This window comes from Zingiber officinale, chromosome 7A (genome assembly GCF_018446385.1).
Source record: "Zingiber officinale cultivar Zhangliang chromosome 7A, Zo_v1.1, whole genome shotgun sequence".
Lineage (NCBI taxonomy): Eukaryota > Viridiplantae > Streptophyta > Magnoliopsida > Zingiberales > Zingiberaceae > Zingiber > Zingiber officinale.
This window is the reverse complement of record NC_055998.1, coordinates 130406464-130433001: the sequence shown is the minus strand read 5'-3', so window position 1 is coordinate 130433001 and position 26538 is coordinate 130406464. Positions and strand designations below refer to the sequence as shown.

The window sequence follows — 26538 nt, the reverse complement described above, 5'->3', positions numbered from 1 at the left end:
ACAGGGTCGCTGGGCCGAGCGGGTAGCCCGCTCGGCCGAGGCGTAAAGCATCAATGCTGTGAAGGAACAGTCTCAGCCGAGCACCCGATCGGACCGATGCCTGCCGAGCGGATGGACGCTCGGCTCAGGGAAAAAGGAGACAAGAACAAGGGGACATTGGGGAACATCTTCTGACAACAGGCATGTTCGACGACCAAGCCATACGCAGAATCTTACGACGGAAGGTTCTGCTGTCCCATCAGAGAGGTGCTTGGACTGTAGCAGTATGGTGTCAGGCATGCTCCTCTGGTAAGCCCATACTAAGGTATAGTAAAGGACACGTGTACGCCTCGGTAGGTGTGCATAAGCCTCCCCACAGCTCTATATAAGAGCCCTCATATTTCACCGGAGGTACGCGATCTCTCATCTTTGGAGCCACTTCATCATTTTCCTCTTGCCTGACTTGAGCGTCGGAGGGTCGTCGCCGGGAACCCCTTCCCGGCTCGACTTCCTTGCAGGTTCGTCGAAGATCCATATGTCCGGTCAGAGATCCACATCATCAGCTGGGAGAGCGCCACGTGCCCAGTGTCCGTCGACTCAGCGCTCGGACAGGATCAGATAGTATAGATAAAACTAAATGTATTGGATGTAAAAAACAGTATAAGTGTGGGGGTAAACAATATGGAACTTCGACATTGTGGTGGCATCTTAAAATTTACGACAAATTAAAATTCCATGATGTAGGACAAATGGTTCTTGATCAAGATGGCAAGATGAGGTCTAAGAAAATAAATCAAAAGATTTCACGTGAGCTAGCTTGTTCAATCATCAGACATGATTTACCATTTTCATTTGTTAAGTATGATGGTATTAGAGCTTGGGTGAAGTATATAAATCTTGATGTTGCTTGTATTTCTAGAAATACTTTTATTTCTAATATTTACCGAATCTACTTGAAGGAGAAAGAGAAACTTAAGCATGTTTTGGCTACTATTCAGAATAGATTGTGTTTAACTTCAGATTTATGGACGGCGTGCACTAATGACGGTTATATTTGCTTAACCGTCCATTTTGTTGATAATGACTGGAAATTGAATAGTAAAATATTTAGTTTTTCTCATATGCCCCCTCCACACTGAAGAGTTGAATTAGCTGCAAAATTGTTTGAATATTTGAAGGAATGGGAGATTGAGAAAAAGGTTTTCTCTTTAACATTGGATAATGGACCTAGTAATGATAATATGCAAGTTCATTTGAAAGAGCAACTCTCTTTGCATGATAGCTTATTGTGTGACGGTGAATTTTTTTATGTTCATTATTCTGCTCATATATTGAATCTCATTGTCCAAGAAGGTTTGAAAGTGGCTACTACAGTTTTGAATAAAATTAGAGAGTCAACCAAGTATGTTAAAGGTTCAGAGACTAGAATGAAGAAGTTTGGAGAATGTGTGCAAGCAGTTGGTAACATTGATACTAGTATTGGCTTGCGATTGGATGTGTCTACTCGTTGGAACTCAACGTATTTAATGTTGGATGGTGCCATCAAATATAAAAAAGTTTTTGCTTCTCTTCAATTCAATGACAAGAATTATAAATATTGTCCTTCAAGTGAAGAGTGGAAAAGAGGAGCGAAAATATGTGAGTTCCTTGAGCCATTTTATGACACTACTAATTTGATTTCTGGTTCTTCTTACCCTACATCAAATTTATATTTTATACAAGTATGGAAGATTGAAGTTTTGTTAAAGGAAAATTTATCGAATGAAGATGAGGTGATAAGCTATATGTGTAAAAGAATGATGAAGAAGTTTGACAAGTATTGGACTCAATATAGTATGGTGCTTGCATTTGGAGCTATTCTTGACCCACGAATAAACCTTTCGATGTTGGAGTTTTTTTATTCAAAGGTTGAAAGTGATTCTCTTAAATGCCAAGAGAAGATGGATCTTGTGAAGACAAAATTGTATAAGCTTTTTGATCAGTATTCTAATACTAACAAGACAAGTTCTTCACAAACACAATCTTCTTTTACCACACATATACTTTCGCAAAGTGTAGGAGGAGTTAAAGGAAAGAATAAAAGAATCTTTGAGGTAAGTACTCTAATATTTTTTTTTGTTGTATTCTCTAATTGTTTATATTTTGTTTGTCACTACTATTCTAATTAATGTAAGAAATGATGGCATATAAGAGCCAAACAATTACAAGTGCTGGAAAATCTCAATTGGATCTCTATTTGGAGGAGCCAAAATTTGAATTTGGATATTATCAAGATTTGGATATTTTGGAGCATTGGAAGAATCAAAAGCATCGATACCCAACCCTTGCACTAATGACATGTAATGTTTTAGCTATTCCTATAACTACTGTTACATCAGAATCAACTTTTTCTATTGGTGCTCGTGTGCTTACCAAGTATAGAAGTTGCATCTTCATGAAAAAGTGCAAGCTCTAATTTGTACTCGTAATTGGTTACATGTTTATGCTATCGGTAATTTGTTTATTTTAGTTATGTACTTGACTTAGTTGATATATTAGTTTGTTGTTATTTTATTTTTAACTATCTTCATCTTTATGTATTTTATATGTAGATAAAGATAATGAAGATAATGCAAGTATCAAAACAACATTATCTAAGCAAAAATCAAATACTTTAGAAGAGGATATCGATGAAGAGAAAGGAGATGGAGAAGAATCAGGAGAACTTGATGTGAATGATGTCATTGATGAAATTTAAAAAACATTGTATTATGGAACTTTCTATTTCGGTTTAAGACTTTAGGTTCATAAAGTTATTAAACTTTCTATTTTGGGTTTATGAACTCTTTTATGTTTTTAATTACTGTGTGGACAGGATAGTGTGGTGTGTTTGGTTATTGTGATTTGTTGTGGAATCTGTGGTGTGTTTGGTTATTGTGATTTGTTGTGAAATCTCTTAATTATTGTGTATTTTTAATTACTGTGTGGACACTGGACAGTGTGGTGTGTTTGATTATTGTGATTTGTTGTGGAATGTCTTAATTATTGTGTGGACACTAGACAGTGTGGTGTCTGGTGTGTTTGATTATTATGATTTGTTGTGAAATCTCTTAATTATTGTGTGATGTAGAATCTGATCATCTGGAATCTTCATTGGAAACACGTGACTGGTGCAGAATATGTGGTCTGTGGTGGTGTACTGCATCACTGGTCATTGACTCACTAGTGTAGAACTTGGAGAATAGACCCTTGATCACCAAAGAAGATGAGGGAGAAGAGACTAAGTTTACGAAGTTGCGATCCCTTGATCACCAACTTGTGGGCAGTCTTTGTCACCTCCTCTCCACTTGCTCTTGAGCAGAGACGGATGCAATGCATCCTAAGTTCAACCTTTTATATAATGAGTGGTCTGTGGACTGTGATAGTACACTGGTGTAGTGGTGTAGAACCCAGTGAATGAAGTTTTCATTGAAATATCTTATTTATTTATTTTTGTAAGTTTTATAATGAACAAGAATCATTATATGTAATCCTATCATTATTTTCTATCTTGTTTTGTTTGGATGTATTTGTTTTATTTTTTATAGGCCCATGGATTGACCCGTTAAACCCGCAACCTGTTTTGAGTTGGATTGGATTGGCGATATCGTAGTCCGCCGGGATGGTGGGTCGACCCACCCCGTCCCGCCAGATGTTGGATTTTTAGTGGGTTAACCCATCCCATCACAAGTTGATCCGTTTGACCGCTCTAACTTTATTCTAATTTATCACAATTAACTAATTAATTACACAATATTCAATGTACATAGAAATGCATTAAAGGAAGCCAAATAATTGCGGTGCATGGTGGATTTCCCCTTTATTCCTCGCTGCATGCATTCTGAGAGAGCTTCCTTCCTCTTCCCATAATTAAAGCACTTCCATATATTTTAATTTCTTTAAATGTAGTAAAATTTCTCGTAAATAATTAATCGACTTAATTAGGAGATCTTTACTAATTTACTTTTAAAATATTGATTTTTTTCTCACTTATTCTTCTTAGGATTCACTTATTCTTAAGAAGGATTCATTTTAAATAAAAAAAATGTAACTAACATTTACTTTTAATTATTCTCCCTGGAACTACTAATTTTTCCCTTTATCATATCAAAAGAATAGGGGTAATTACTGAAAATAATCTGAAAAATTTTCTAAGATGAATGTGCCAGTGAACAAGTTTGAATATTTTTTAAAGAATTATTTTTTAAATATTTAAATTTTGAAAATTTAAAATTATATTTCACTTTGACGGCTATATCAATTGACTCTTTGGACTATGATTTGTCTCGGAGGACTCACCTTAACTGTCGTATCAATCATTAATGAAATGGAGCAGGGAATCTCAAAAATGAGAACAAAATTTAGAAATTAGGATACTCTGGCTTGGCTTCTGTTTGCTACAACAAAAAAATTAGCAATTTAATGACTTGATTTGTCTTCTTAAATGTCAATTTGAATTGCACATTGATACTTTCTACTACTCACTTGCATCAGTTATAATAAGTGCATCAATTTGTCGTGACTCTTGTCATAATCTTCTGGTATATTTTGCATGTCAATTTGAGAAAAAAATTCTTGATGCACTTGTTAGGATGTTCTAAATGATTGTTTCACCATCTCTGTGGTAAAGTATAATGATTCATAATTTTCTGTAATATAGTTTCTTGTTCTGGACAGATGGATAAGATCATAAAAGGATGGATAAGAATTAAAATAACATAGAAATATGAATATCTCCTTGATCTGCTTGATTTGGGTGGATAATAAATTAGCTACTGGAACCCATTTGATCTGATCAATTTTTCATCTACTTCTAGTCCATCCGCCCAAGTAAACAACAAGAGGGAGCAAATTTTTTAAGCATCTGTTCTATCATCTGTACACTCACTTATCCGTCCAAAGAATCATATTCTTAGATAAAATTACAATCTTTAGGTGATCCTGTTCGAATGAAGGAAGTTAGAAAGTCAGAGATTGGATGACCACTGGCGGGATGAAGGCTTCAATCTTGCAAAACAAAACCAAACCAAGAAAGGGGTTCCTGGCGTTGGTCCTTCGACGCTCAAGTCAAAATTAGGCAGAGAATGAATAATCGAGAAAATGATCAATCTTGCCTTTCCTCATACCTAACGTATCATTTTATACCTTTCTCCATGATCGTTCATCTTCCCTTATTTAATGATATTAATTGTCAAAAAAAAGCTTCTTTGTCTTGACTTCCGTGCATTAATGATAAATGTAATGTCCTTCTTTGTCTTGCCTTCTTCATATTTAATGATAAACGGTGTGTTCTCTTTTGTTTTCTTATCTCCTCCTATATAATGTCATTCCTTTCGTCGGACGGGCGGTCAGAGCGGCTCGTTTTCTTGCCGATCGAGACAACCGGCTACGTGTATATTCGCTCGACCGACCCATGATGCTCATTCGTCCGACAGGTCGGGTCATGTCCGCTCGACCACTCATTGTCCGATCGGGATAATCGTAAGCCCAGTGTTGACCGCCTTAACTTTGATCGACACCGTGTCAATTGACCCGTGACAGGTGGGCTCTCCCTTATCACCGCATCACAAGCCTCCCCCTCAAGTCTAGTCGTAAGAGGCTACAGGTCCAACTGACTGGACAACTGGTACTTGGCGATTTCTTCATTCGATCGGAATGTTCGGTTCCTAATATCTGATTGGTGCATCAACCAACGTCACTCGGTCATTGTCTAACCATGGCAAATGGACGATCATTCGGTAACCCATATGCAGAGCGGGCGATGAATGGTGATACTTGTCTATTCTCCAAATGCGCTTCGAGTGAGCGCGATCGTCGCCGACGTCATCCATATTTCTCGAAGCCCGTGCAATCCTTGACAATTATGTCTGAACACGCAGCTATACCTTTTTAATTAAGCTCATTAAATGCTCTCGATGACCGAATGACACATGTTGCTACTGTCGACGCATGCCCGATGTGACAGACGAATATCCACCGGTCCCGAGACATGTGCCGTTTCGAAATTAACGGTTGGATCTACTTCTAGGTTTTCGTATCGCCTGATCGAACGATTGAGGTTGATCAGTCGCGAGGTTTATAAACTCACGTGCTTCTCCAATTTCCCCACTTGTCGTCTTCATCTTCGTTAGTGAGCATCGCGGCGTCACCGTGCTCTGCGTCTTCTCCGGCAATCTTTAGCAATCTCCTAGTAAGCTTTCACTTCCCTTCAATCGAATCTATTCAGTGTTCGTAGTGTCGTTTCTCAATCGAACTTCTTGATTTCCCGTCGACTTTTATTTCTCATGGCAAGCTCCTCACAGCCTCCTACCTTTGTCCCTGGGCTCTGGTATACATCCTTTGAGTCCAAGTTTGATGGAGACGATGCTGAGAGTTTGAGAGATGCTTTTGAAATTCCTTCTAATTACCAAATTGGTCTCCCCTTTGCCTTTGACCGTCGGGACAAATCGTCGCCCAGTTTCGTAACATTTTTTAGGGACCAATTTACCGTCGGTATGTGGTTCCCGATCCACCCTTTCTTTTCTATTGTTTGTAAATATTTCCGTATTTCTCTCCACCAACTAGTGTCGAACTCCTTTCGGTTGTTGTGCGGGGTCGTCATTTTTTCTGCCTGCACGACATTTCCCTTACTCCTCGGCTCTTCCATTATTTTTATTATCCCAAATTGTCTGAGTCGGAGACCTTCTTATTCCAAGCCCGAGTGGGCTTGGTCTTTTTCGATAAGATGTCGTCCTCCAATAAACATTGAAAGGAATACTATTTTTTTTGTCAAATTCTCCGTTCGGCCTGATTTTCCGACCAAGTGGCAATTAGAGGTGCCGAACCCTCTAGAGTTCAAGAAATACAAGAGTCGATCGGACTACCTCCACCCAGCTTCACAATTGGCCGGGCAAAAATACCATATCCACAAATTGCTGCATGAGGGATTCCTCTACGTGTTCGGCTTGAGCTTGATCCGCGCGAAGCTCTCGTCCAGCCTAGGTATGCTCCTTCTTGATTGATCTTTTGAATCTAACTAATTTTTCCTTTTCTTTTGCAGCCAAAGTTATGTTGTGTGCACATCTGACCGACAAAACCAAGCTTGCGGACGTTGAGATCAATGCGACGGTCATGGCTGAGTTGGAGAGCCGCGGTTTGCGGCGATCGACTCACAAGAAGACCCGCTTGGAGAGAGCGAGGGAGCGCCAACCTTAGTGAGGAAAGGGATAGCCAGCCGGACGCCCAACGGTGGAGCGGTTGGTGAATCGAATCCTCTCTCCTCACAGCTGCCGGTGATTCCAGTTGAGGGGGCATCGGATTCAGCCTCATCTGGGGAACCACTGATAAGCCACAAGAGGCACCGAGCGAAGGCGACATCACAATCGGCTTCCTCCGTGGTGTGGACCCCCACCAGAACTAGTCCGCGCCTTCCTTTTGCTGAGCGGGTTGAAACCTCGACGCCAACTCCCGTCATGGCAACCGTTCTCCCTACATCATATGATCGAGCATCATCCCTATCTAGTCTGCTCGAGGGAACCATTTGTGCCCCGCCAGTTGCCTTCATGCCGCCACCGCCAAAGATTCAAAAATCTAGCATCCGGCCGGCGTCAGCGTCTCGACCATCCGGCAGAGCGACCTCGGCTCAATCAGCTCCGAGCGGCGACGCCACATAACGGTGGTTATCCATCTTCCGATGGAGGAATGGCGTGAGTCGGACAGCGCTGAATCTTGAGCCCCTGAGCACCAAATAATCATTCAAGGGCCGCTCACACAGATATGGGCGGGCGCCCGAGCCCATGCACCGGTCATGCCTCCGGGGGCGCTTGCGGAGAGTCACACCCAGATGTCCACTGGGGTAAGTTTTTTGTATGTTCTTTAATTTATCTCCGATCGACTCTTATATTTTTTTGGTTCTTCACGGTATTGGGTGAAGAGTCTGGCCATGTGCTAGAGGCTCGCATTTTTGGAACAGGAAGTCAAGCAACTGAAGGCGTCAAGCAGTCAATCATCTGCTTATCAGATGCAACTGGAGCAAATGAATACTGAGATGGCTCATGTAAGAGTCGATCTAGAAGAAAATGTCGACTGAACGACAGCAACTCGCGACCGGGCGACCGAAAAATATCGACCGGGTGATAATAAACCGTGACTGGGTGATCGAACAAATGTCGACCGGTTGATCAGAGCATGCAACCAAGTGACCCAAAAATACCGACCAGGCAATAGGGAGAATGTTGAGCGGATCGAAAGACGATGGGCGAGCGATGTCAAGCGTGTGACCGCGAAAATATCGACCGAGCGACAGTAACTCACGATCGGACAATAGCAATGAGCAAAACGCGAATGGTGAACGCCGAGCGAAGCAAGTATGATGAGTGTTAGACAGAGCGATCAGTGAGCAATGAGTGTCAATCGAACAACAACGGTAAGCGAAAACACATTATGAGATTATGAGGATTAAATGGTTTAATAAGGTTGTTCGGTATCAAAATCTCTTTTTATCTCTCATTGTTATGGCAATCATAATGAGAGGTGTTTGGGTAAAACGAAATAACCTTTTACTTAATGGTTTCAAACTATTGAAATTGTTTGGTGGTGAACGAAATAATCTTTTACTGGATGGCTTTCAAGCTATTGAAATTGTTTGGAACACTTGTGAGTAGATTAAACAATAAATTTCGTAGAGAATTCTTTTAAATCAAAAAGTTGAGTTTGATGTTTCTAGTCAATTGGATAAAGTGCTAGGCGTTCAAAATTTGAATGCGACTCATCGAGGAGCTATGGCCCCTTACTCTATTAAAATGTTAATTTAATACCATAATGGATCACTGATCTGGTACATTGATAAGAACAGCTAAAAAGATTAAGAAAGGTATGAATTTTTATTCATTTATATTTTTTTAGTTAATATTAAATATACTATTTTATTTTAAGTTGATTAATTTTAGAAATGATCAATCCATTTTAGGAAAGTTTTTTTCGATTATATTTCAACATTCTTAGATATCTAAAAACTGATCAGAATTAAAACTGATTCTTAAATATCTAAAAAAAATAAAATTTAAAAAAAACAGCTACCGTTATCACGGGCGACTATTCTTTGCCAAATGAAAGAATCGTCTATGACTCAATATGATTGAATATAATTTAGCTCGTGATAGAAGTAGGTCTCTATTGGACACAAGGCTTGCGACCCTAACTAAGGATCAGCGAAGACTTTGACTCATCATTTTATTTTATAAAATATTAATATTAAATATAAATTCTATATGTTTTTAATAATATTAACAAAACATTAATTTAATGATATTTTTTACTTTTATTTTAATAATTTTAATATATATATATATATATAATTGGGACAGCTTTAGACATACACACGAAACTAACAAATATTGCATGCACAAAATTTAGTTTATGAAGTAATGGACTATATTAAAAAAGATAAAGTTATTAAAAAGGTATCCCAAACTTATTAATATTATCATTATCAGGGGCATAGTCCAGATTGAAAATTACATGAGATTGATGATCGACATTGGTATTTTGATGATGGTGGTCATAGTTGAGTAGTGATGATAGAACGGAGTCGACGTGGTTTATGACAGGGAGAGCAATGATAATAAAAATATTAACGGGGATAGCAATAAATGTGATGGCACAGTAGTCAGAGAGGAAGGTAGCGATTGCAGGACTGAGAGTCGTAACTATAACTATCGCAATATCCTATAGATATAACACGATAATAGGGAGAAGGTTTATCATGGTTATGCTAGTCAAGTAGCGGCTAGACACCTGCGAGAAGGGACAAGGAAGGCGACGATGCCGACTGCTCGTACGATAGATAAAGCAGTATGCATAGGGAGGTGAAGCCGTAAATAAAAAGAAATTTAAGTTTAATTAAAATTTTTAATAATTCAATAGGAAAAAATAATGATTAAAATAAAATTACTATGAGCGATATGCACTAAAATAAAATGATGATGGAATTAAAATAAAATTTTAATTATAATTTTTAAGAAATAGGTGAAACTGTTGCCTACCGTAACCTAAGGATGGCTTCCGCTTATCATTGTGTAGAACAACTAAGAAGATGGCACAGGCTCTTTTTATATAATATTCAAAAAAAAAACTTGTTGCATTAGTTATCTTTAAATGCAAGGAATTTGAAGAGGAAAAAACAAAAGATGAATAAGAAAAGGATGGATTAAGTTGCTTGTTTGATGAGCAACATTGAATGAGGTTGGTGGTGGCCAAACTCCCATTTACTTCCTCACCTAACTCCTCATCATCCATCGTTCTTTTCTTTCCTTTTCTTTCCAATGACATCGTTTTGGAAGTATAATTCGCTAATTAGGATGCCTTGAAACTCTAATTATAATTCACCATCAAAGGGAGACTACTGCTAGATATCTAACTATTACAATAAGTTTGTTTACAATGACAAAGACCTTGAAACTCTAACATGATGGAGAGAAAGCAAGAGACTATCTCCCTTTTTTTTATTCAATTTTGGATTAGATTTATCCACCCTTTTTAGTGATTAGTGATTTTCATAAAGTTAAGGGGCAAAATATAGTTTGTCAAACTATGGAAGCCGAAATGAAAAATTACAGTCTGAAGGGGCAAAATGATGCAACTCCAGCGCCAGTGACCGAATAGAGCGTGCAAACATTAAAATCTCAACTGCTCGGTTTTTTTTCACTCTTGTCGCAAGGGAGCGCTGAGAGATTGCAAGGTCGGTGGAGGAGGAGGAAGAGGAGGAGGTGGTGGTGGTGGTGGTGGACGATGCAGCCACCGCGGCCGGAGGGCCGCGCTATGACGTTCGACGAAGTCTCCATGGAGAGGAGCAAGAGCTTTGTCAAGGCTTTACAGGTATTCTTTCCCCGTCGCCTGCCCCTTCACATCTGCCCCCGATAATCTTGACGCCTTTCCTTTTTCCTCTCTCTCGGTGTCGGTTTTCTTGAGCTTCTGTTTTGGCTGTTTTTATTAGTCCATCAAATCGATTTGTCTGCAATGTGGAATTTCACTGAGCTAGGTTTTCTGGGCTTTGAGCAAAGTGATACGTTTGTTAGATCCGGCACCCAAATTTCTCATTTTATTTGTTTTGTAAATCGTAAAAAAAACCTCCTTGTGTTGAAGTAATAGGCCAATTTTATTCTGCTTAATGCGAAATAGATCTGCAACTCGATCAATTAATGCAGATGATTCAAGGAAGTGGATCCGGCTGAAAAAATGCACCTTTAGTTCGTTTCTGCTTTTGGGTGTTGCTTTTTATTCTAGTGAATTAGATCTGCAACTCGTACAATTAATGCAGGAACTCAAGAACTTGAGACCTCAACTTTATTCTGCTGCTGAGTATTGCGAAAGGTCTTATCTTAACAGCGAGCAGAAACAGATGTAAGTTCCTTGGAATGTAGTATTCCAATATTTTAATTTTATCGACTGTTTGTAACTGTAAAAATTTAGTTCCTTTTGAGGTTTTCGATTTTGAGCTAATCTTATTTAAGGATTACTCTCAGACAATAGTTGAATATGTATTTAGACTGGTAATCTTAGTGCCATCAGTAAATCAATGGTTAAATTCGCAGGATACTCGCTTTGACTCATGTGCCACTTGTATCGTTTCATCAACCCTGAGGTGTTTCTTAGATATTGTATAATTTACACTCCTATTTGGTTTGACCTAAATTTAACCAGGAATAGAGGTAAAAGTAATATAATTAGTCATCATAGAACAATGGCGCTAAGATTAATGATTCTTGTGGAAGTTGTATATATATATCCTGTTTCGGTATGCATATATGTTGTATTTCTTGATTTAAATTTAAACTGTCATGTAGGGTATTGGATAACCTAAAAGACTATGCTGTTCGCGCCCTTGTCAATGCAGTTGATCACCTTGGCACTGTTGCATTTAAACTGACAGACCTGTTTGAACAACAAATGTTTGACGCATCAACCGTGGAGACGAGAATTTCATGTTTGAGCCAGGTGCATATTCATTGGTGAAATGGTGATAATTTTCAACGACTGTAACAGGTTGTCTGGAGTTTGTTGATGCTGTTATCCTTTCAGCAATCGTTGACGTGCCATGCTTATGTGGATAAAGAAGGTTGTAGCCAGCATCAGTTGTCTGCAAGAACTTTGAGGCATTATAAGCATTACACTTTGCCAAGTATGTTCTAGAGAAGTAATGTTTACTTGTTTACTTTGAACTTTATCATGGATATTGTTTTTTTTTTTCAATGGCCAAGTCAGGTCTTCCGGATAAAAATGTGAAAAGCAGTATGCAATTGCCACCGAAAAGCGAAGTAAATGCTTTTCAAGCAAAAACCAGTGTTCGGTCCTCAAGTATGTCATCATGCATTTGGAACCTTTGCGGTTTTCAATCATATTGGTTATTCTTTGGATGTTGTTGCCTAATGATCATTACTGAATTTGTTGATTAAGGAAAATCTGCATCCAAAACTCTTTCCTGGCATTTAGCTACAGAAGTTAATTCTACATCAAGTGGAATCTCTAGCTCATCGTCATGGCAAGTTTACAGTAAGTTTCAAGTACTATCATGCATGATATTGTCTAAACATTACGGCGTCCCATTCTTGCAGCATTGGAGATCCCAGGACTTCTAAAATAAATCCTGAAGTTTTCCATCTTTTAGGTATGCTTATTTTTTCGCATTTTGTTTTGTTGATAAGACGACTTATGTGGCTTACCGCTTATTGATTGATTGCAAATTTTATGTAAATTTTAGTCCCTGAAGAACCCACTGCATCACTCACCTTGCCAAGTACGAACCATCTCCTGGCAGCTAATGGCAGGGCAACTTCAGATAAAACCTCTAACAAATTTGGCTTGGTGGTAAGTCTCCTATCTACTATAATCTTCCATACCCTTAGAAGAACTTATGATAGATACATCAATCCATCCAAACTTGAATAGTATGAGGAAAAATAACTAATGTAGTTCAAGTCAACTAGTTGGTCTGGCGGAAATAATCCTTATTTCCACACTCTTCTCCTCCCTCTGGGGAGGAGTCAGAAGTGGAAGGGAGCTTGGCACTAAGCCTAGCAAATGAGGGGATTCATAGATCTCTACAAGGGCAAGTTAAGGACCTCCGGAGTTGGAATTCCGACTGAAGGGGATGATTTCTCTTCCACACAGGTCTCCAATCACGACCTGTTTACAGCCAGTCTACAATTAGTAGGAATGTGCGTGATGGAAGAATGATGAATGAGTCCCAAGGTGATTTGGGGGAAATAATTCTTATTCTCCACTGTGGAAAGGAATCAGGCACTAGTGCAAGGATGACACACGGTTCGAGTCGTATTCCATCAATAAAAGACTCCCATCTCCTTCGCAGCAATTCATCCCACTTACGGGGTCCTACATGCCCCTCTAGAGCGTTCAAAGTCTCGGAAACTTTGTCTTTCTGTCCTTACACAACTTGTTGATCACACAAATCAAGTTGTTCACTGAATCAGGCATGAAGCTTGATGTTATAATCTATGGTTACATCTCACAAGTGATCGACTATTTCTTTGCAGAGTTCTAATGAGGCATCGAAACCTGCCCCAGTCATGAAACCCCTTCACGGTCCTGGCACACTTCAGATTTATAGGCATCGAACAACTCGCGGCCAAAGCTTGCTCTCAGTAATTTTCTCCAAACCAAAAATATTGAAATCAAGAAACATTTCAGTCTCTTGATGTTGTTATTGCTCCAACGTTATCTTTTGTTCAAGCTCTTTATCTTGATGAAGCACTCAGTAAATTACTAATTGATGTGTCCGTTATTGTTGTTTATCTCAAGTCGATTGTATAATCTTTCCTTCTCCTTTGTATCTGGTTCAATAAGAATAAAGCATGTGTTCCATAATAAATTTTTAATTCTCAAAAATAACTTCATAGCTAGTAATATTGAGAACAAAAAAAAATACAAATCTTTATTTATGTCTGTACAAAATATTAAATATATTATATTTTTTAATATTAGATATTTACATATTACAACCTGACTCCACTTATTCTAGGATAGACGGTTGACTAAACACCTTAGGTCCTTAGAGCTTGTTATTGTGGTAAGAAGTAAAGTACATTTTTCAAATAATTAGGGTTTAATTTCTATACAGGGCACCCAATTGATGTGTCTATTATTATTGTTGACGACCTCATGTTTTTAAAAAGAGGTAAATCATAAGGAGATATTTATATTAGTACAATAACTTTTAACATGAAAGAAGTCAGATATCTAATAAAATATTTTATATCCATGAAAGAAGTCAGATATCTAATAAAATATTTTATATCTGTCAGAAATGAAGGATGCTACAATGGTTATACAAACTCAAGCAATTGATTCGATTGTAATATAAAAAATGGTTTTCTACCTGAGATTTTGAATCCAATAGATCTAGTCCAATCCCAACTTGTCCTTAACTTGTCTGTTCAATAAGCATCTATATATCATATAATATTCACTAATGAGTTAACTTTTCCCAAATTCATATAATTAACCCGGAAAGTGAAAAGACAAAGCAGAGCCTGTTGGTTGACGGTCCATCAAATAATTTGAATGAAATGGATATAAATTTTATTAACTCATTTTAAAATGATGCCGATGATGCCGATCTACTCGAGCCGCCCATCAAACAAGAATTAGATATAAATTTTATCAACTCATTTTTATTTTAAAATGATACCGATCCACTTAGGCCGTGACCTACTTGGACCGGCTTGTGATGATGGACTTAAAAAAGTTAGGGGACGTTTGGTTTGTGTTTTCTATACTGTTTTCTATTTTCATTTTCTGAGAAAATAAAAAACACGTTTGGTTTACGTTTTCCATATTCATTTTTAAGAAAATGAGAAAGTGTTTTCTAAGAAAACGAAAAATACGAAAAAATCATTTTCTGAAAAACGAAAAATATACATTTTTCAAAAAATAAAAATGAGACAAACCAAACACACCCTTAAAATTCAAATGAATTTGATCTACTTAACTCATAATTGTCTTAGATTGAGTTGAAAAATTTCCAACCCCTTAAAATTCAAATGGACTTGATCTACTTAACTCATAATTGTCTTAGATTGAGTTGAAAAATTCCCAACCGACACCATATAATGAATTTTGGAAGGATCCCCTTTGACTGCATAAAGACAAGTATAAAGTTCTAATCGCCCCCAAAACTACGATGCAACAGTTATATCCTCCAAACGATTAACTAAACAACTAAAATTCTAGTATACGGCGCACTATAAGAATTTTCTTTCAATGGAATGACACTCAACAAACACTCCAATGAAAATTTTCTATAGAATCAAATTGATTATGTTCAGAATTAATCCGTTCGAATAACTAAATATCTGAATTACTTCAAAAAAAAAAGTTCTAATCAACTATTCCATGTTTTCCAAGATCATGTATGACGAAATTGATTTTTGGGGGACAATAATAAATATTACATCAAAACTGCAAGAATTTGTCCACAGGCAGGCCAGGTTCCTTCTCCGAGCATCAGCTTGGTGTTATGCAGATAAATTAAAGTAAATTAAATTTGTAGTTGCAAAACTGTTATTTGTTCGAGAAGACATGTAGAGAAAAGGTGGTCAGATTTCCGACTGCTTGTGTTCTTTGATAGCGTTGATTACGCCTTCTGAAAGGGTATCTTCGTTATAATTCTTGCCGAAAAATTTCACAAACTCCATCTTTGGGTTCATCAAATACCTGCAAGCAACATGTTAGCTTAGATTCGTGCGGTGAGATTTCAGAAACAAGAGGAAGAAGAGACTCGTTTGCATACATTTACCAAAATATACAAACTTTTACCAACAGAAAGAGCTCAAAGATGCATATTACTTCTAGCTGATAACTAATGGATTAAATACTTTTGTCACACTGAGATAAGGCCACTAACTTCCATTAAGAATATCAGATAAGATCTAATTTCAAATTAATATCCAGATCTGTGGTATAACAGTTTGTTGCATGACTGATCAATATACTAAAAACTTCATGCCACATGCAGGGGAAAGGTTTACAAACTAGGTGGTGAATCTTGATTCCAGCAAGACCCGTGAAAAAAGCCACTAACAAAAAGGCAATCATGGCTTCAGACTATCATCAGTTACACATAATTACAAGGTGTTCCTTAGTTAATATCCGAATAACCATGTGTACTTTTAACCAGAACTTTTCATTTATTACCCAAAGGAAAGCAATGACAGTTGACACGACGCAAATAATCAACCATAAAAGTTTCAGAGTATTTAATTTCAATAAAAAAATCTTCTTGAATAAGCTTAGAAATCAAGGCATCCAGATCAACACGAGCATGGGCCTGTAATGCTCGTGCCCATGCTAGCCCAAGCCTACAAGCTCAGTTTGATTAAAAAATAAGAAAAATAAATTCTATTAGAATTTATTTTTTATTTAATTTTATTAAAATTATTTATATTATTAATAATAATTTATATATCTGAAAATAGTGGGCAGAACTTGGCTCACGAGCCATCTTGAGTACAATCCCATGTTGGGCCCAAGTTGGCCTTGATGCACAAACCACGACCCACGCATGGACACAGTCATGTGTTAAGGCTGAGTCCAACACGGAACAGCCCATATGCTTATGGGCTATGGCAGACATGACCTGTAATGTGTCGAGCCAGGACGTACCAAACACAAGTGTAGTAGGTCAGGGCAGGCTGTGCCATAGGCAGTACAGTCCATTTGATACCTCTAAGTAATCCTGTTCAAGTTGAGGAAATGCAGGTTATTGAAATAAATTGCAGTGTTTTTATGGAAGACAATGTACTTTGCTGGTAGATGTTAAATGATTAGCACAAGAGCTGATAAATGTTGCCATGTTGGCAGTGTAGCATTTGCACTTAAAAGGGAAAAACTATATAATAGACTAGAGTCTGTCAGGAATACATACATAACAATGGAGTGATCAACTAGGTAGTCAGAACCTTCATCCTCCGTCTTCATGTAGTATACACGATAAGCACGAGCAACTTGTCTTACATCATCTGAAGTACCAGTCAGGCCTACTAAATTTGGGTGAAATTCTGAAATCCAGATCAAATAATATGTAGGTAGTAAGAACATGAAAAATTATGTACAAAGGTATGGAATGACATTCTCTCACTGAATGGCAAACAAAAAGAGTTGCAAACCTTTTACATATTCAGAGACTTGCTCAACATTATCTCTTTCAGGATCAACTGAAATGAAAACAGGTACTATTTCCAGCCCTGCCTTTGCTTCTGAAAATATATTATTAATTATTTTTATGATTAAACAAAGCTGAGGAACCCAAGTCACAAAAAAGGCTTCATTAGCTAAAGGTGCAAGTATCATATCCCCGTATAATGAATAAAAAAATAATTCTCAATATCAGATAAAATAATTTGTGATCATAAAATTTTATCTGATTCTTAAAGGTTTGAAATATTTTAGTTAATTGAAACAATATCAAGGCCTACAGACCACATATAGTGAGAAAGTATCAAGCTTTACTAAAAACTTATTAGAAGGATGAAATGCAATAATATGATAGTTTGCTTAAAAGCCTCTCTAGAAAAAGATGCACCTATTATCAAGACATCCTGGTCCAACAATGTTAGGGTATATGGTATGTAGGTGCAATGCACAGATCATTCAGTTAATGATGACACATTTACATATTTTAATTGATTTAAATGGTGGTACATGATAACCGGAGAAGCTTATGGAATAGGAACTTGAAAAAAAATGGTAATGGCCCTACATCCAACAATGACTGCCAAGGAAAACGTCTTTGTTCAATTATCTATATTAGTACTAGGCACACCATTATGTTATCAAATAACTTGCATGCTCAATTAACATCCATAGTTGCATTACTTATTTTATCAATTGCAGCAGCCATCTTTTGGAGTTCATCAGGACAAATATCTGGGCAATAAGTGAATCCAAAATATATTAGTGTCCACTTCCCCAGAAAATCCTTCTCAGTAACTGTTTTGCCATGATGATTCACAAGCTTGAATGGACCACCAATAGCAGCAGTTCCTACAGATGGTCCCTGTTTGACAGTTGTTGAAGCAGACCTAAGTCCTGCGAGAAATACACATCATCAGTTGTAGATAAAATGGTGTGCACCTGATAAACAATTCATGGATAAATCAAACAATTTCCAAGCCAATATTAGTATTTGATTTATTTCCTGTGTTAATTTTAGAAAAAATAAAGAGAGAGCATAAGCTCAAAAACAGTAGCATCCAAAAGATTCAAGTGATCTGAGACCAATACTTGCCCCCTTACCCAGTAGAGAAGGGAAAGAATGAAGAATATGAAAATTCAGCATAAAGGAAACAAATTTAGGGAAGATTTCTGGCATTCTGTCTCTGAACATACAACAACAACAACCAAGCCTTTTCCGACTAGGTGGGGTCGGCTGTATGAATCCTTTTACGCTATTGAGCTCTATCTCCTATTATATCATCATCTATATTTAAATAAATTTTATCTTGTTTTATTTTTGCTAACCAAGTCTTTTTTGGTCTTCCTCTTCCTCGTTTGATATGCATGTTTATCATAGTTTCACATCGCCTAACTGGAGCCTTTATTGGTCGTCTAAGTACATGTCCGTACCATCTTAAGCGTGTCTCTCGGAGTTTGTCCTCAATAGATGCAACTCCGACTTTCTCTCTAATGCTCTCATTCCTTATTTTGTCCATCTTCGTATGTCCACACATCCACCTTAACATCCTCATCTCTGCAACTCTCATCTTATGCTCATGTGCTCGAGTCATAGCCCAACATTCAGCTCCATATAACATAGCAGGTCTAACAGCGATTTTATAGAACTTACCTTTAAGTTTAAGAGGTACTTTACGATCACATAAAACACCCGACACTCCCCTTTATTTCACCCATCCTGCTTGTATTATATGTAAGACGTCTCTCTCAATCCCTCCATCATTTTGTAAAAATGATCCTAACTATTTAAATCTCTCGGTTCCGGATAACTCGTCCTCTCCTATCTTAACAATTGTTTCATTACTTCTAATATTGCTAAACTTAAATTCCATATATTCTGTCTTTAATCTACTAAGCTTAAAACATTTCCCTTCTAGTGTTTCCCTCCAAGATTCTAGCTTAGCATTTACTCCTTCACGTGTCTCATCTACCAAAATAATATCATTTGCAAACAACACGCACCACGGTACTGTGTCTTGAATGTGCGCAGTGAGTTCGTCCATAATTAGTGTAAAAAGATAGGGACTTAGGGCTGATCCTTGATGCAACCCTATCTTTATTGGAAATGCTTCAGTTACTCCGCCTGAAGTCTTTACTCTGGTCGTTACATCCTCATACATATCCTTAATTAGTTCAATATATGTTACGCTAACACCTCACTTTTCTAAAATTCTCCATATAATTTCTCTTGGGACTCTATCATAAGTTTTTTCTAAGTCAATGAATACCATGTGTAGATTTTGTTTTTGCTCCCGATATTTTTCAATTAATTGTCTAAGGAGATGTATAGCTTCTATTGTCGACCTTCCAAGCATGAACCCAAATTGATTTTCTGTCACTGTAGTCTCCTTCCTTAATATTTTTTCTATTACTTTTTCCCAAAGTTTCATAGTATGACTCATTAGTTTAATACCCCTATAGTTTGCACAATTTTGTATGTCTCCCTTGTTCTTATATAAGGGAACTAGAGTACTTATCCTCCATTGATCAAGCATTCTTTTCGTTTTCAATATCATGTTAAATAATTTTGTAAGTCATTCAATACCTTGTTTCCCTAAGCACTTCCATACCTCTATCGGAATATCATCTGGTCCAACGGCTTTTCCATTGTGCATCTCATTTAAAGTTTGTTTTACTTCTGAAGTTTGAATTCTACGATAAAAATTAAAATTTTTATGCTCATTTGACCTCATTAAATTACCTAAGTTAAGTTGGTCACCTAAACCTTCATTAAAAAATTGATGACAATACCTCTTCCACCGCTCTTTTATTTCTCCATCATTTACTAATACCCTATTACATTCATCTTTAATACATTTTATTTGGCTAAGATCTCTTGTTTTCCTTTCTCTTATTTTAGCTATTCTATAAATGTCTCTTTCCCCTTCTTTTGTATCCAATTTTCAATATAACCATTCAAAAGTTTCATTTTTTGCTTTACTCACTACTTTCTTAGCTTCTTTCTTGGCTATTGTATATTTTTTAAAATTTTCCTCGTTCTTACAAATATATAATTCCTTATAAGCTATTCGTTGTTCCTTCACTTTCTCTTGTACTTTCTCATTCCACAACCAAGATTCTTTACTTAGTGGTGCATGTCCCTTTGACTCACCGAGTACACTCTTAGCTACTATTTTCAACTTTGATACCATCTTATCCCATGTTGTATTAGAGTCATCGTATATTTCACCTAATGCTTGTACTTCTACCTTCTCCTTAAATATATTTTGTTTCTCATCCTTTAACTTCCACCACTTAATTCTAGGAATTGTATATATTTTTTTTCTATTGATACTATGTTTGAGGCGTATATCCAACACTACTACCCTATGTTGGGTAGTTAAGTTTTCTCCAGGATGACTTTGCAATCTTTACAAATCTTTTTATCCTTCTTCCTAACCATAAGAAAGTCAATTTGCGATTTATTATTCCCACTTTTGAATGTGACTAAGTGTTCTTCTCTTTTCTTAAAAAACGTATTAGCTAATATAAGGTCATATGCTATCGCAAAATCTAATATAGTTTTCCCTTCCTCATTCCTCGTTCCAAACCAATAACTCCCATGTACTCTCTCATATTCCTCATTTTTCACTCCGACATGCTCATTTAGATCACCTCCTATTAAAATCATTTCATTTGGTGGAATATTTTGTAATATTTCATCTAAGTCCTCCCAAAACCTTGATTTGGTAGCTTCATCTAATCCTACTTATGGTGCATATACGTTAATTATATTCATAGTTTCTTACGCCACTATTATCTTAAGGGCTATAATTCTATCCCCTTTTCTAACTACTCCTACAACTTCATCCTTTAACAAATTATCTACAATGATACCCACTCCATTTCTTGCTTTACTCTTTCCAGTGTACCATAACTTAAAACCCGAGTTCTCTATCATCTTTGTCTTCTCGCCTATCCATTTTGTCTCTTGTACACACAAAATATTAATTTTTCTCCTAATCATCATATCTACTACCTCCATTGATTTATCAGTGAGAGTTCATATATTCCATGTTCCAAATCTTAGATTATTAGTTTTCCTATCATATTTGTTTTTATCTAACCTATGGTGTGAGAACTTTTGCCTATTTAACACTACATCCAAGTTCTCATGGAGATGTAGCGGTCCTTGCTGAGACGTTACAGTCGGATGTAACGTGAACTCTTGCATATTTATCACTACACCCGAGTTCTGAAGATGTAGCGGTCCTTGCCGAGACGTTACAGTCGGACCCTGCAACGCGTTCCTTCCGGGAAACAACCTAGCATTAGCACAATAGTTTAATAGATTCATTCATTGAATATTTATCATAGTTTGACGCTGGCTGGCAACCTAACGCCTAAAATTTTGTCCCTGAACATAGTCTAAATAAAACCATGCCTAAAATTCTAGGGTGTTCTAACTATGCAAAGTCCTGACAAAATCTTAAGGACATTTACAAAATTTTCCTCCAATTTGATTCAGCTAGTCATCCATTCAAATTTTTTGAACATTTGAGCTAAAGTGTTATTTCGAGTATCAGTATAAATTATATTAAAAAAAACTAAATTCCACAATCTGCTACTTTTCACAGTAAGCACACTATCACTTTAGCCCAATTCTGAGTACTATGGAAATTTATTTTTGTTTCACGTGGTTCAATCTCAACTTGGAAACAAGCTCCAAGCTTCCTAGAGGAAGAAAGTATTTTTCACATTTTTATTTCATGTACCCACTAAAATGAGGAAGCATTTGCTTGTGGATTTTGCAAACTGTAATACTTAGATGCAAGAAACCAGAAACTAACTGGAGAACATTCTTCATTAAGCATGGGCTTTTGCAGGAGAATCTGATATTCATGGTGATTTTACGAGCATAATAAAAAATTCGAGTGGGAAATAGCAGCTATGCATTCTTAGATGACTAAGGGAATAAGCATGTAAAAGGGAAGATACAACAATATAGGGAACCGATCAGTAGCAGAAATTACTTAGAAAAAGTTCAGGCATATGCATACAACCAATCTATTGGAAGAATTCAACAGAAACAAAATGTATATTTCCTTCAATCTTTTTCTTGTACATAATTTAAAATAGCAACTCATGTGAAATATATTCTGTTATTGACATATTGTGAGTTGCATGCGTTCTCATTGCTGTATCTACCTTCAATGTGCTGCTTCTTCTCTTTGTCATAGTAAACTATCAGCCCTCCGCCAGTTAGCAAAAGTAAACCAAGGCCCAGCCATGAGACGGGCTAGCACATTAAAACCACAGCAAGTACATTAGGCACATAACATTAAGAAAAGTTAATAATTCTCATATAAAAGATATCTAGAAAAAACAACAGTTAATTATCCAAAATTTGAATATCAGAAACAAGGTCTTCAAACAAGCAAAATAAGGTGCATCTAGCACTCGGAAAAAACAGTAGTAAAAAAAAGTTACAATTGTGCTTCTCAAGAAAGGGTACCAAGAATAGGATAAAACAAAAAGACACAACATGAACATTATTACCAAGATTTCATCTCAGTCAAAGCACCTGCAAATAATGCTCAAGTATGGCATGTACTGGAAGTTCTTCATATAAGACTAAATATAAAAGGTGATTACCTATTTCGTTCTTCCATAATCATAACCTGGGCCATATCATACAAATTAGCTGGTAAGTCTCGTGGTGATCCCCATTTCATGATCAACAAAGCTAAGGAAAGTGAATGGTACAAAACACTGACCAGATCACACTACATGAACTTAAATAGGTAAACAATTGTAATCAATTTAATCTTAATAACAAGCTTGAGAATTAAGAATAGGGGAAGCTATATTTTTTGATGAGATAAAACATGAGTAACCTTTTGGATATTGTCATCGGTCATACTTGTTCCAACTATTTAGGGTCAGCTATACAAAGTTTATTCCTCCTATGAGCTCTATCCAACGCTACAACACTAGTAATATTTAAAATAAGTAAATTATTCTTTTATCACATTAGTCAAATAGAATCGCCTCTTCTTGCATATGAAATATACAAGACTACTTTTTAAACGCCAAAGGCATATCCTAACTAGTAAAATGATTCATGATGCAAAAATTTGGTAAAAGTGATAATTATTCATGTTGATTAAATGTAGGCTAGGAGTTGGTAAAGAGATTTCCATAACAGTCTCTCATGTCCTCATATACACTTGATAAAAAAAAGAAATGCAAAAATAACTTTATACACATTATGGTATTATATATTATATACATTCAATAGAAATTGAAGTGTTGAATGACATATTGCACACAAGCAACAACCCAAAAAATGGCAGCACCTTAAGAGAATGCTGCTGATTAATGCTCAATATACCAACCCACATTCGACATGACTTTTTTTAACAAGTTTACAATATAACCTTGAAAATGATCAGATGCAAATTCAGAATAAATTCAAATTTTGAATTTGTAACTCAATTTTGGTTATTTGGAAATAATTTGAATTGTTTGGTAGTGAGCCTCTTTTTGGTTTGTTATCTTTTATTTAGGGTAATAAATTAATTCAAATTATATTTTTCCTGATTTGCTTTTTATGTCCTACTTTCTCATAGAGTGAAGTGTATGAAAATGGCACAATATCAATGTAATTTTCCTCTAGTAATTAATAATAGTTTCCACTTCTCTTCTCTATGTGAGAATGTTTTTACTCTATGCAAGCTTCTTTGTCAACTGTGCTGTCATAATCATTACTTGCTTCCAATCAATCAACTCAATTAGATGGTTATGTAAACCCTCAATATGCAAAAAACACAAAATATCATAAGAGAGAGAGAATTAATAGATAGATGCTCTATTACGTACTTTATATTTAGTTACATCACTCACACTATTTTTGTAAATGCAACAGTTCATTCCTCAAAAATTCAAAACAAACACTTGTACTTTATATTCAAGACTGAAAGCGAAAAAAGAAAAAGAAAATAAGACACCAATTTATGCAAGATAGGCGACCATTGCTATGTTGGTGGATTTTTTTTTGTACTTGATATGAAGAAAAGGATCTACAAATTGTAGACATGTTTTTAATTCAAAAGTGTGTTCAACATTCTAGGCTTGTAACTAATAAGGATACAAATTAAAGAAAAACTGGAGAAACTCAAAGCTGATATCTTGACATTCTAACTGAATCTCCTATTCCACTAGCAAAGAGACTGGCTAAAGGTTGCTTACCCCTCCTCTGACACGCTTTTGAAAAGCAGTTTGAACTGAATCCCATTTGCCATTTTTTTCCACTGAAGCAACTGCCGCTGCTCCTGCTAATGTCTTGCCATCTGCACGCTCTGATGTTGTAAGAGAACGAACCAGACCTCGACAAGAGAAAATTGAAATCTTGTTGGCATTGAACAAAGGCACAGTCTGAAGGATGAAATCATCAGTATTATGGATTGTATTATTATAACATATATACCAAAGGATCACACTGAAGTTTAGATGCCCAAAAGGACAATAAAATTAGCAATAGTGATTTGTCATGTATAAAAAAAAAGGGAAGCATGGTGCACGAAGCTCCCACCATGCGGGGTCCCGGAGAAGGATCCATTGTACGTAGTCTTACCCTATTTTTTGTAAGAGACTGTTTCCAGGATTCGAACCCATGACCTTTTGGTCACAAAGCAACAACTTTACCGTTGCGCCAAGGCTCCCCTTCAGTGATTTGTCATGTATAATTATCCAAGATGGAATAACCACAGAGCTAGTAGATATAGAGAAAAATGTAACTTATAAAGATGTAAATCAGATCTCTTGTTGAGATAGTGGCACTAAAGGGAGGTCTTCTGGCTTTCACTAGGATAAAGGGTTGTCAAGTATTAGTGTATTGGTATCAAATAGATGTAAAAGATGCTCTACTATAGAGATCAAATGAGTTTACAATCCAGTATGACCTACAACCGAAAGGATATATGAAGAGGATACTGAGGCACAATTCTTATGATCACAATAAAGCATACATAACATAATTATATGATGTATCCTCCAATCAAGATCAAAGTGCAAGTACCTCAACTCGTTGTCAGTGCACAAATATTATTCAAGATCAAATGTCAATTTCAACAAAATATGGAGCTGAGATTGGAGCCACAAATTGATAGTCACCTGATCATATCCACCATGTTTAAGTGAACTGACAATAGTTTGAAACCGTTTAATCCTACTCATTTCTTTTACAAAAACCTGAAAGTAGAATCACATCCATTATAATTTGGTGAGATATTATACAAATCTAGAAACAAAATAGTAGTTGCAGATTATTGAAGGAAGTTACCTACCTAAGTTATCAACCCATGCATGAATTCGTTAAATAAAGCTACAATTTCAACTATTTCTATTACGTGTATATTCTAATACAATTTTATGTTTATAACTATGAATCCGTGATTCGAAGTTTCTAGGCATAAAAGATAAATAAATCTGTCACAACATGACAACATCCCACTGGTGAATACATGCGTATGTATTAAAAATATTCAACCTGTAGAGCAAGCTAAATGGATACAAATACGAAAATCCCCCCTTACAAACAGTCAAATCCTGACACTGGCCAGTGCAGTGAACTTACTATACAAAGTGCACCAATCGAAAGGGAGAGGAGGAAGATGAATATGACTGCCGGCGGTGTCAGCGGAGGTCGCACCGCAGGTCGCCTGATGCGACTGGTTTAGCGGCGCGCACGAATCCCAGGCGAAAGCAAGCGCCGGATCGCAAGGGAGAATAAGGAAGCAATCGGCGTTCGCGAGAGAATGGAGGGGCTCGAGATGGGCAGGCTTCTAGCGATCGAGAGATCGGAGAAAGGGTTTCGCGTGCTTGTTTGCAACGAACACAGGGACGGGGCTCGTGATCGGAATCCGACGGCGGACGGGTTTTAAACTATACATATAAATAGAAGTTCTTAAAAATAATATGTAAGATTAAATATCTTAATTCATCGGCAAACAAAAATATAATAAATATTACAAAATTAAAAGAGCATTTTTTTTTACTTCTTCCTTATTTTTCATAATAATTTTACTTTTTGTATTAATATAATAATTATAACTATCAATTTATATTAAAATAGCTTAGTAGCTACTATAATAAAAATGATAAAGTACCTTCCGGTATTATAATAATACTAAAATAAAATTATTTTTTATAAAAATATAAAAATATTGGTCGATCAAAAATATGACATCTACAAGTTGCTACTGGAGGGTGTCCTCTAAATTTTCGTCTTAAGTCCGATCCGCACTCGGCTTTCATCGAGCCCAGTTATGCAACCTCTTCACTCCTTTTGATTCTAACTGATTTTTCTTCTTC

At 36.5% G+C, this 26538-nt stretch overlaps 2 protein-coding genes across 3 annotated transcripts; one reads left to right on the top strand and one right to left on the bottom strand.

Annotated features, from left to right (window-relative positions):
* The first annotated feature begins 10681 nt into the window (after positions 1-10681).
* On the top strand, positions 10682-13815 carry LOC122002569 (protein ABIL1-like). Its single transcript, XM_042557784.1, has 9 exons — positions 10682-10851; positions 11294-11376; positions 11820-11970; positions 12055-12154; positions 12238-12330; positions 12430-12514; positions 12588-12640; positions 12734-12840; positions 13527-13815. Exons 1-9 carry the CDS (start codon positions 10765-10767, stop codon positions 13686-13688), a joined length of 921 nt encoding a protein of 306 aa, XP_042413718.1. The 5' UTR covers positions 10682-10764; the 3' UTR covers positions 13689-13815.
* A 1582-nt stretch (positions 13816-15397) lies between these two features.
* LOC122002568 (protein SCO1 homolog 1, mitochondrial-like) lies at positions 15398-26086 on the bottom strand. 2 transcript variants are annotated; one of them, XM_042557783.1, is made up of 9 exons: positions 25802-26086; positions 25339-25416; positions 24415-24600; positions 22372-22462; positions 17866-18078; positions 17157-17246; positions 16916-17048; positions 16654-16726; positions 15570-15705 (listed from the first exon to the last, which is right to left on the bottom strand). In XM_042557783.1, the coding sequence occupies exons 2-8, from the start codon at positions 25399-25401 to the stop codon at positions 16717-16719; spliced, it is 786 nt and encodes a 261-aa protein (XP_042413717.1). In that variant the 5' UTR covers positions 25402-25416; positions 25802-26086; the 3' UTR covers positions 15570-15705; positions 16654-16716. The 2 variants fall into 2 exon arrangements, with proteins under 2 accessions (XP_042413716.1, XP_042413717.1); XM_042557782.1 differs by lacking the exon at positions 16654-16726 and having other exon boundaries at positions 15398-15705.
* Between the last annotated feature and the right edge of the window lie 452 nt (positions 26087-26538).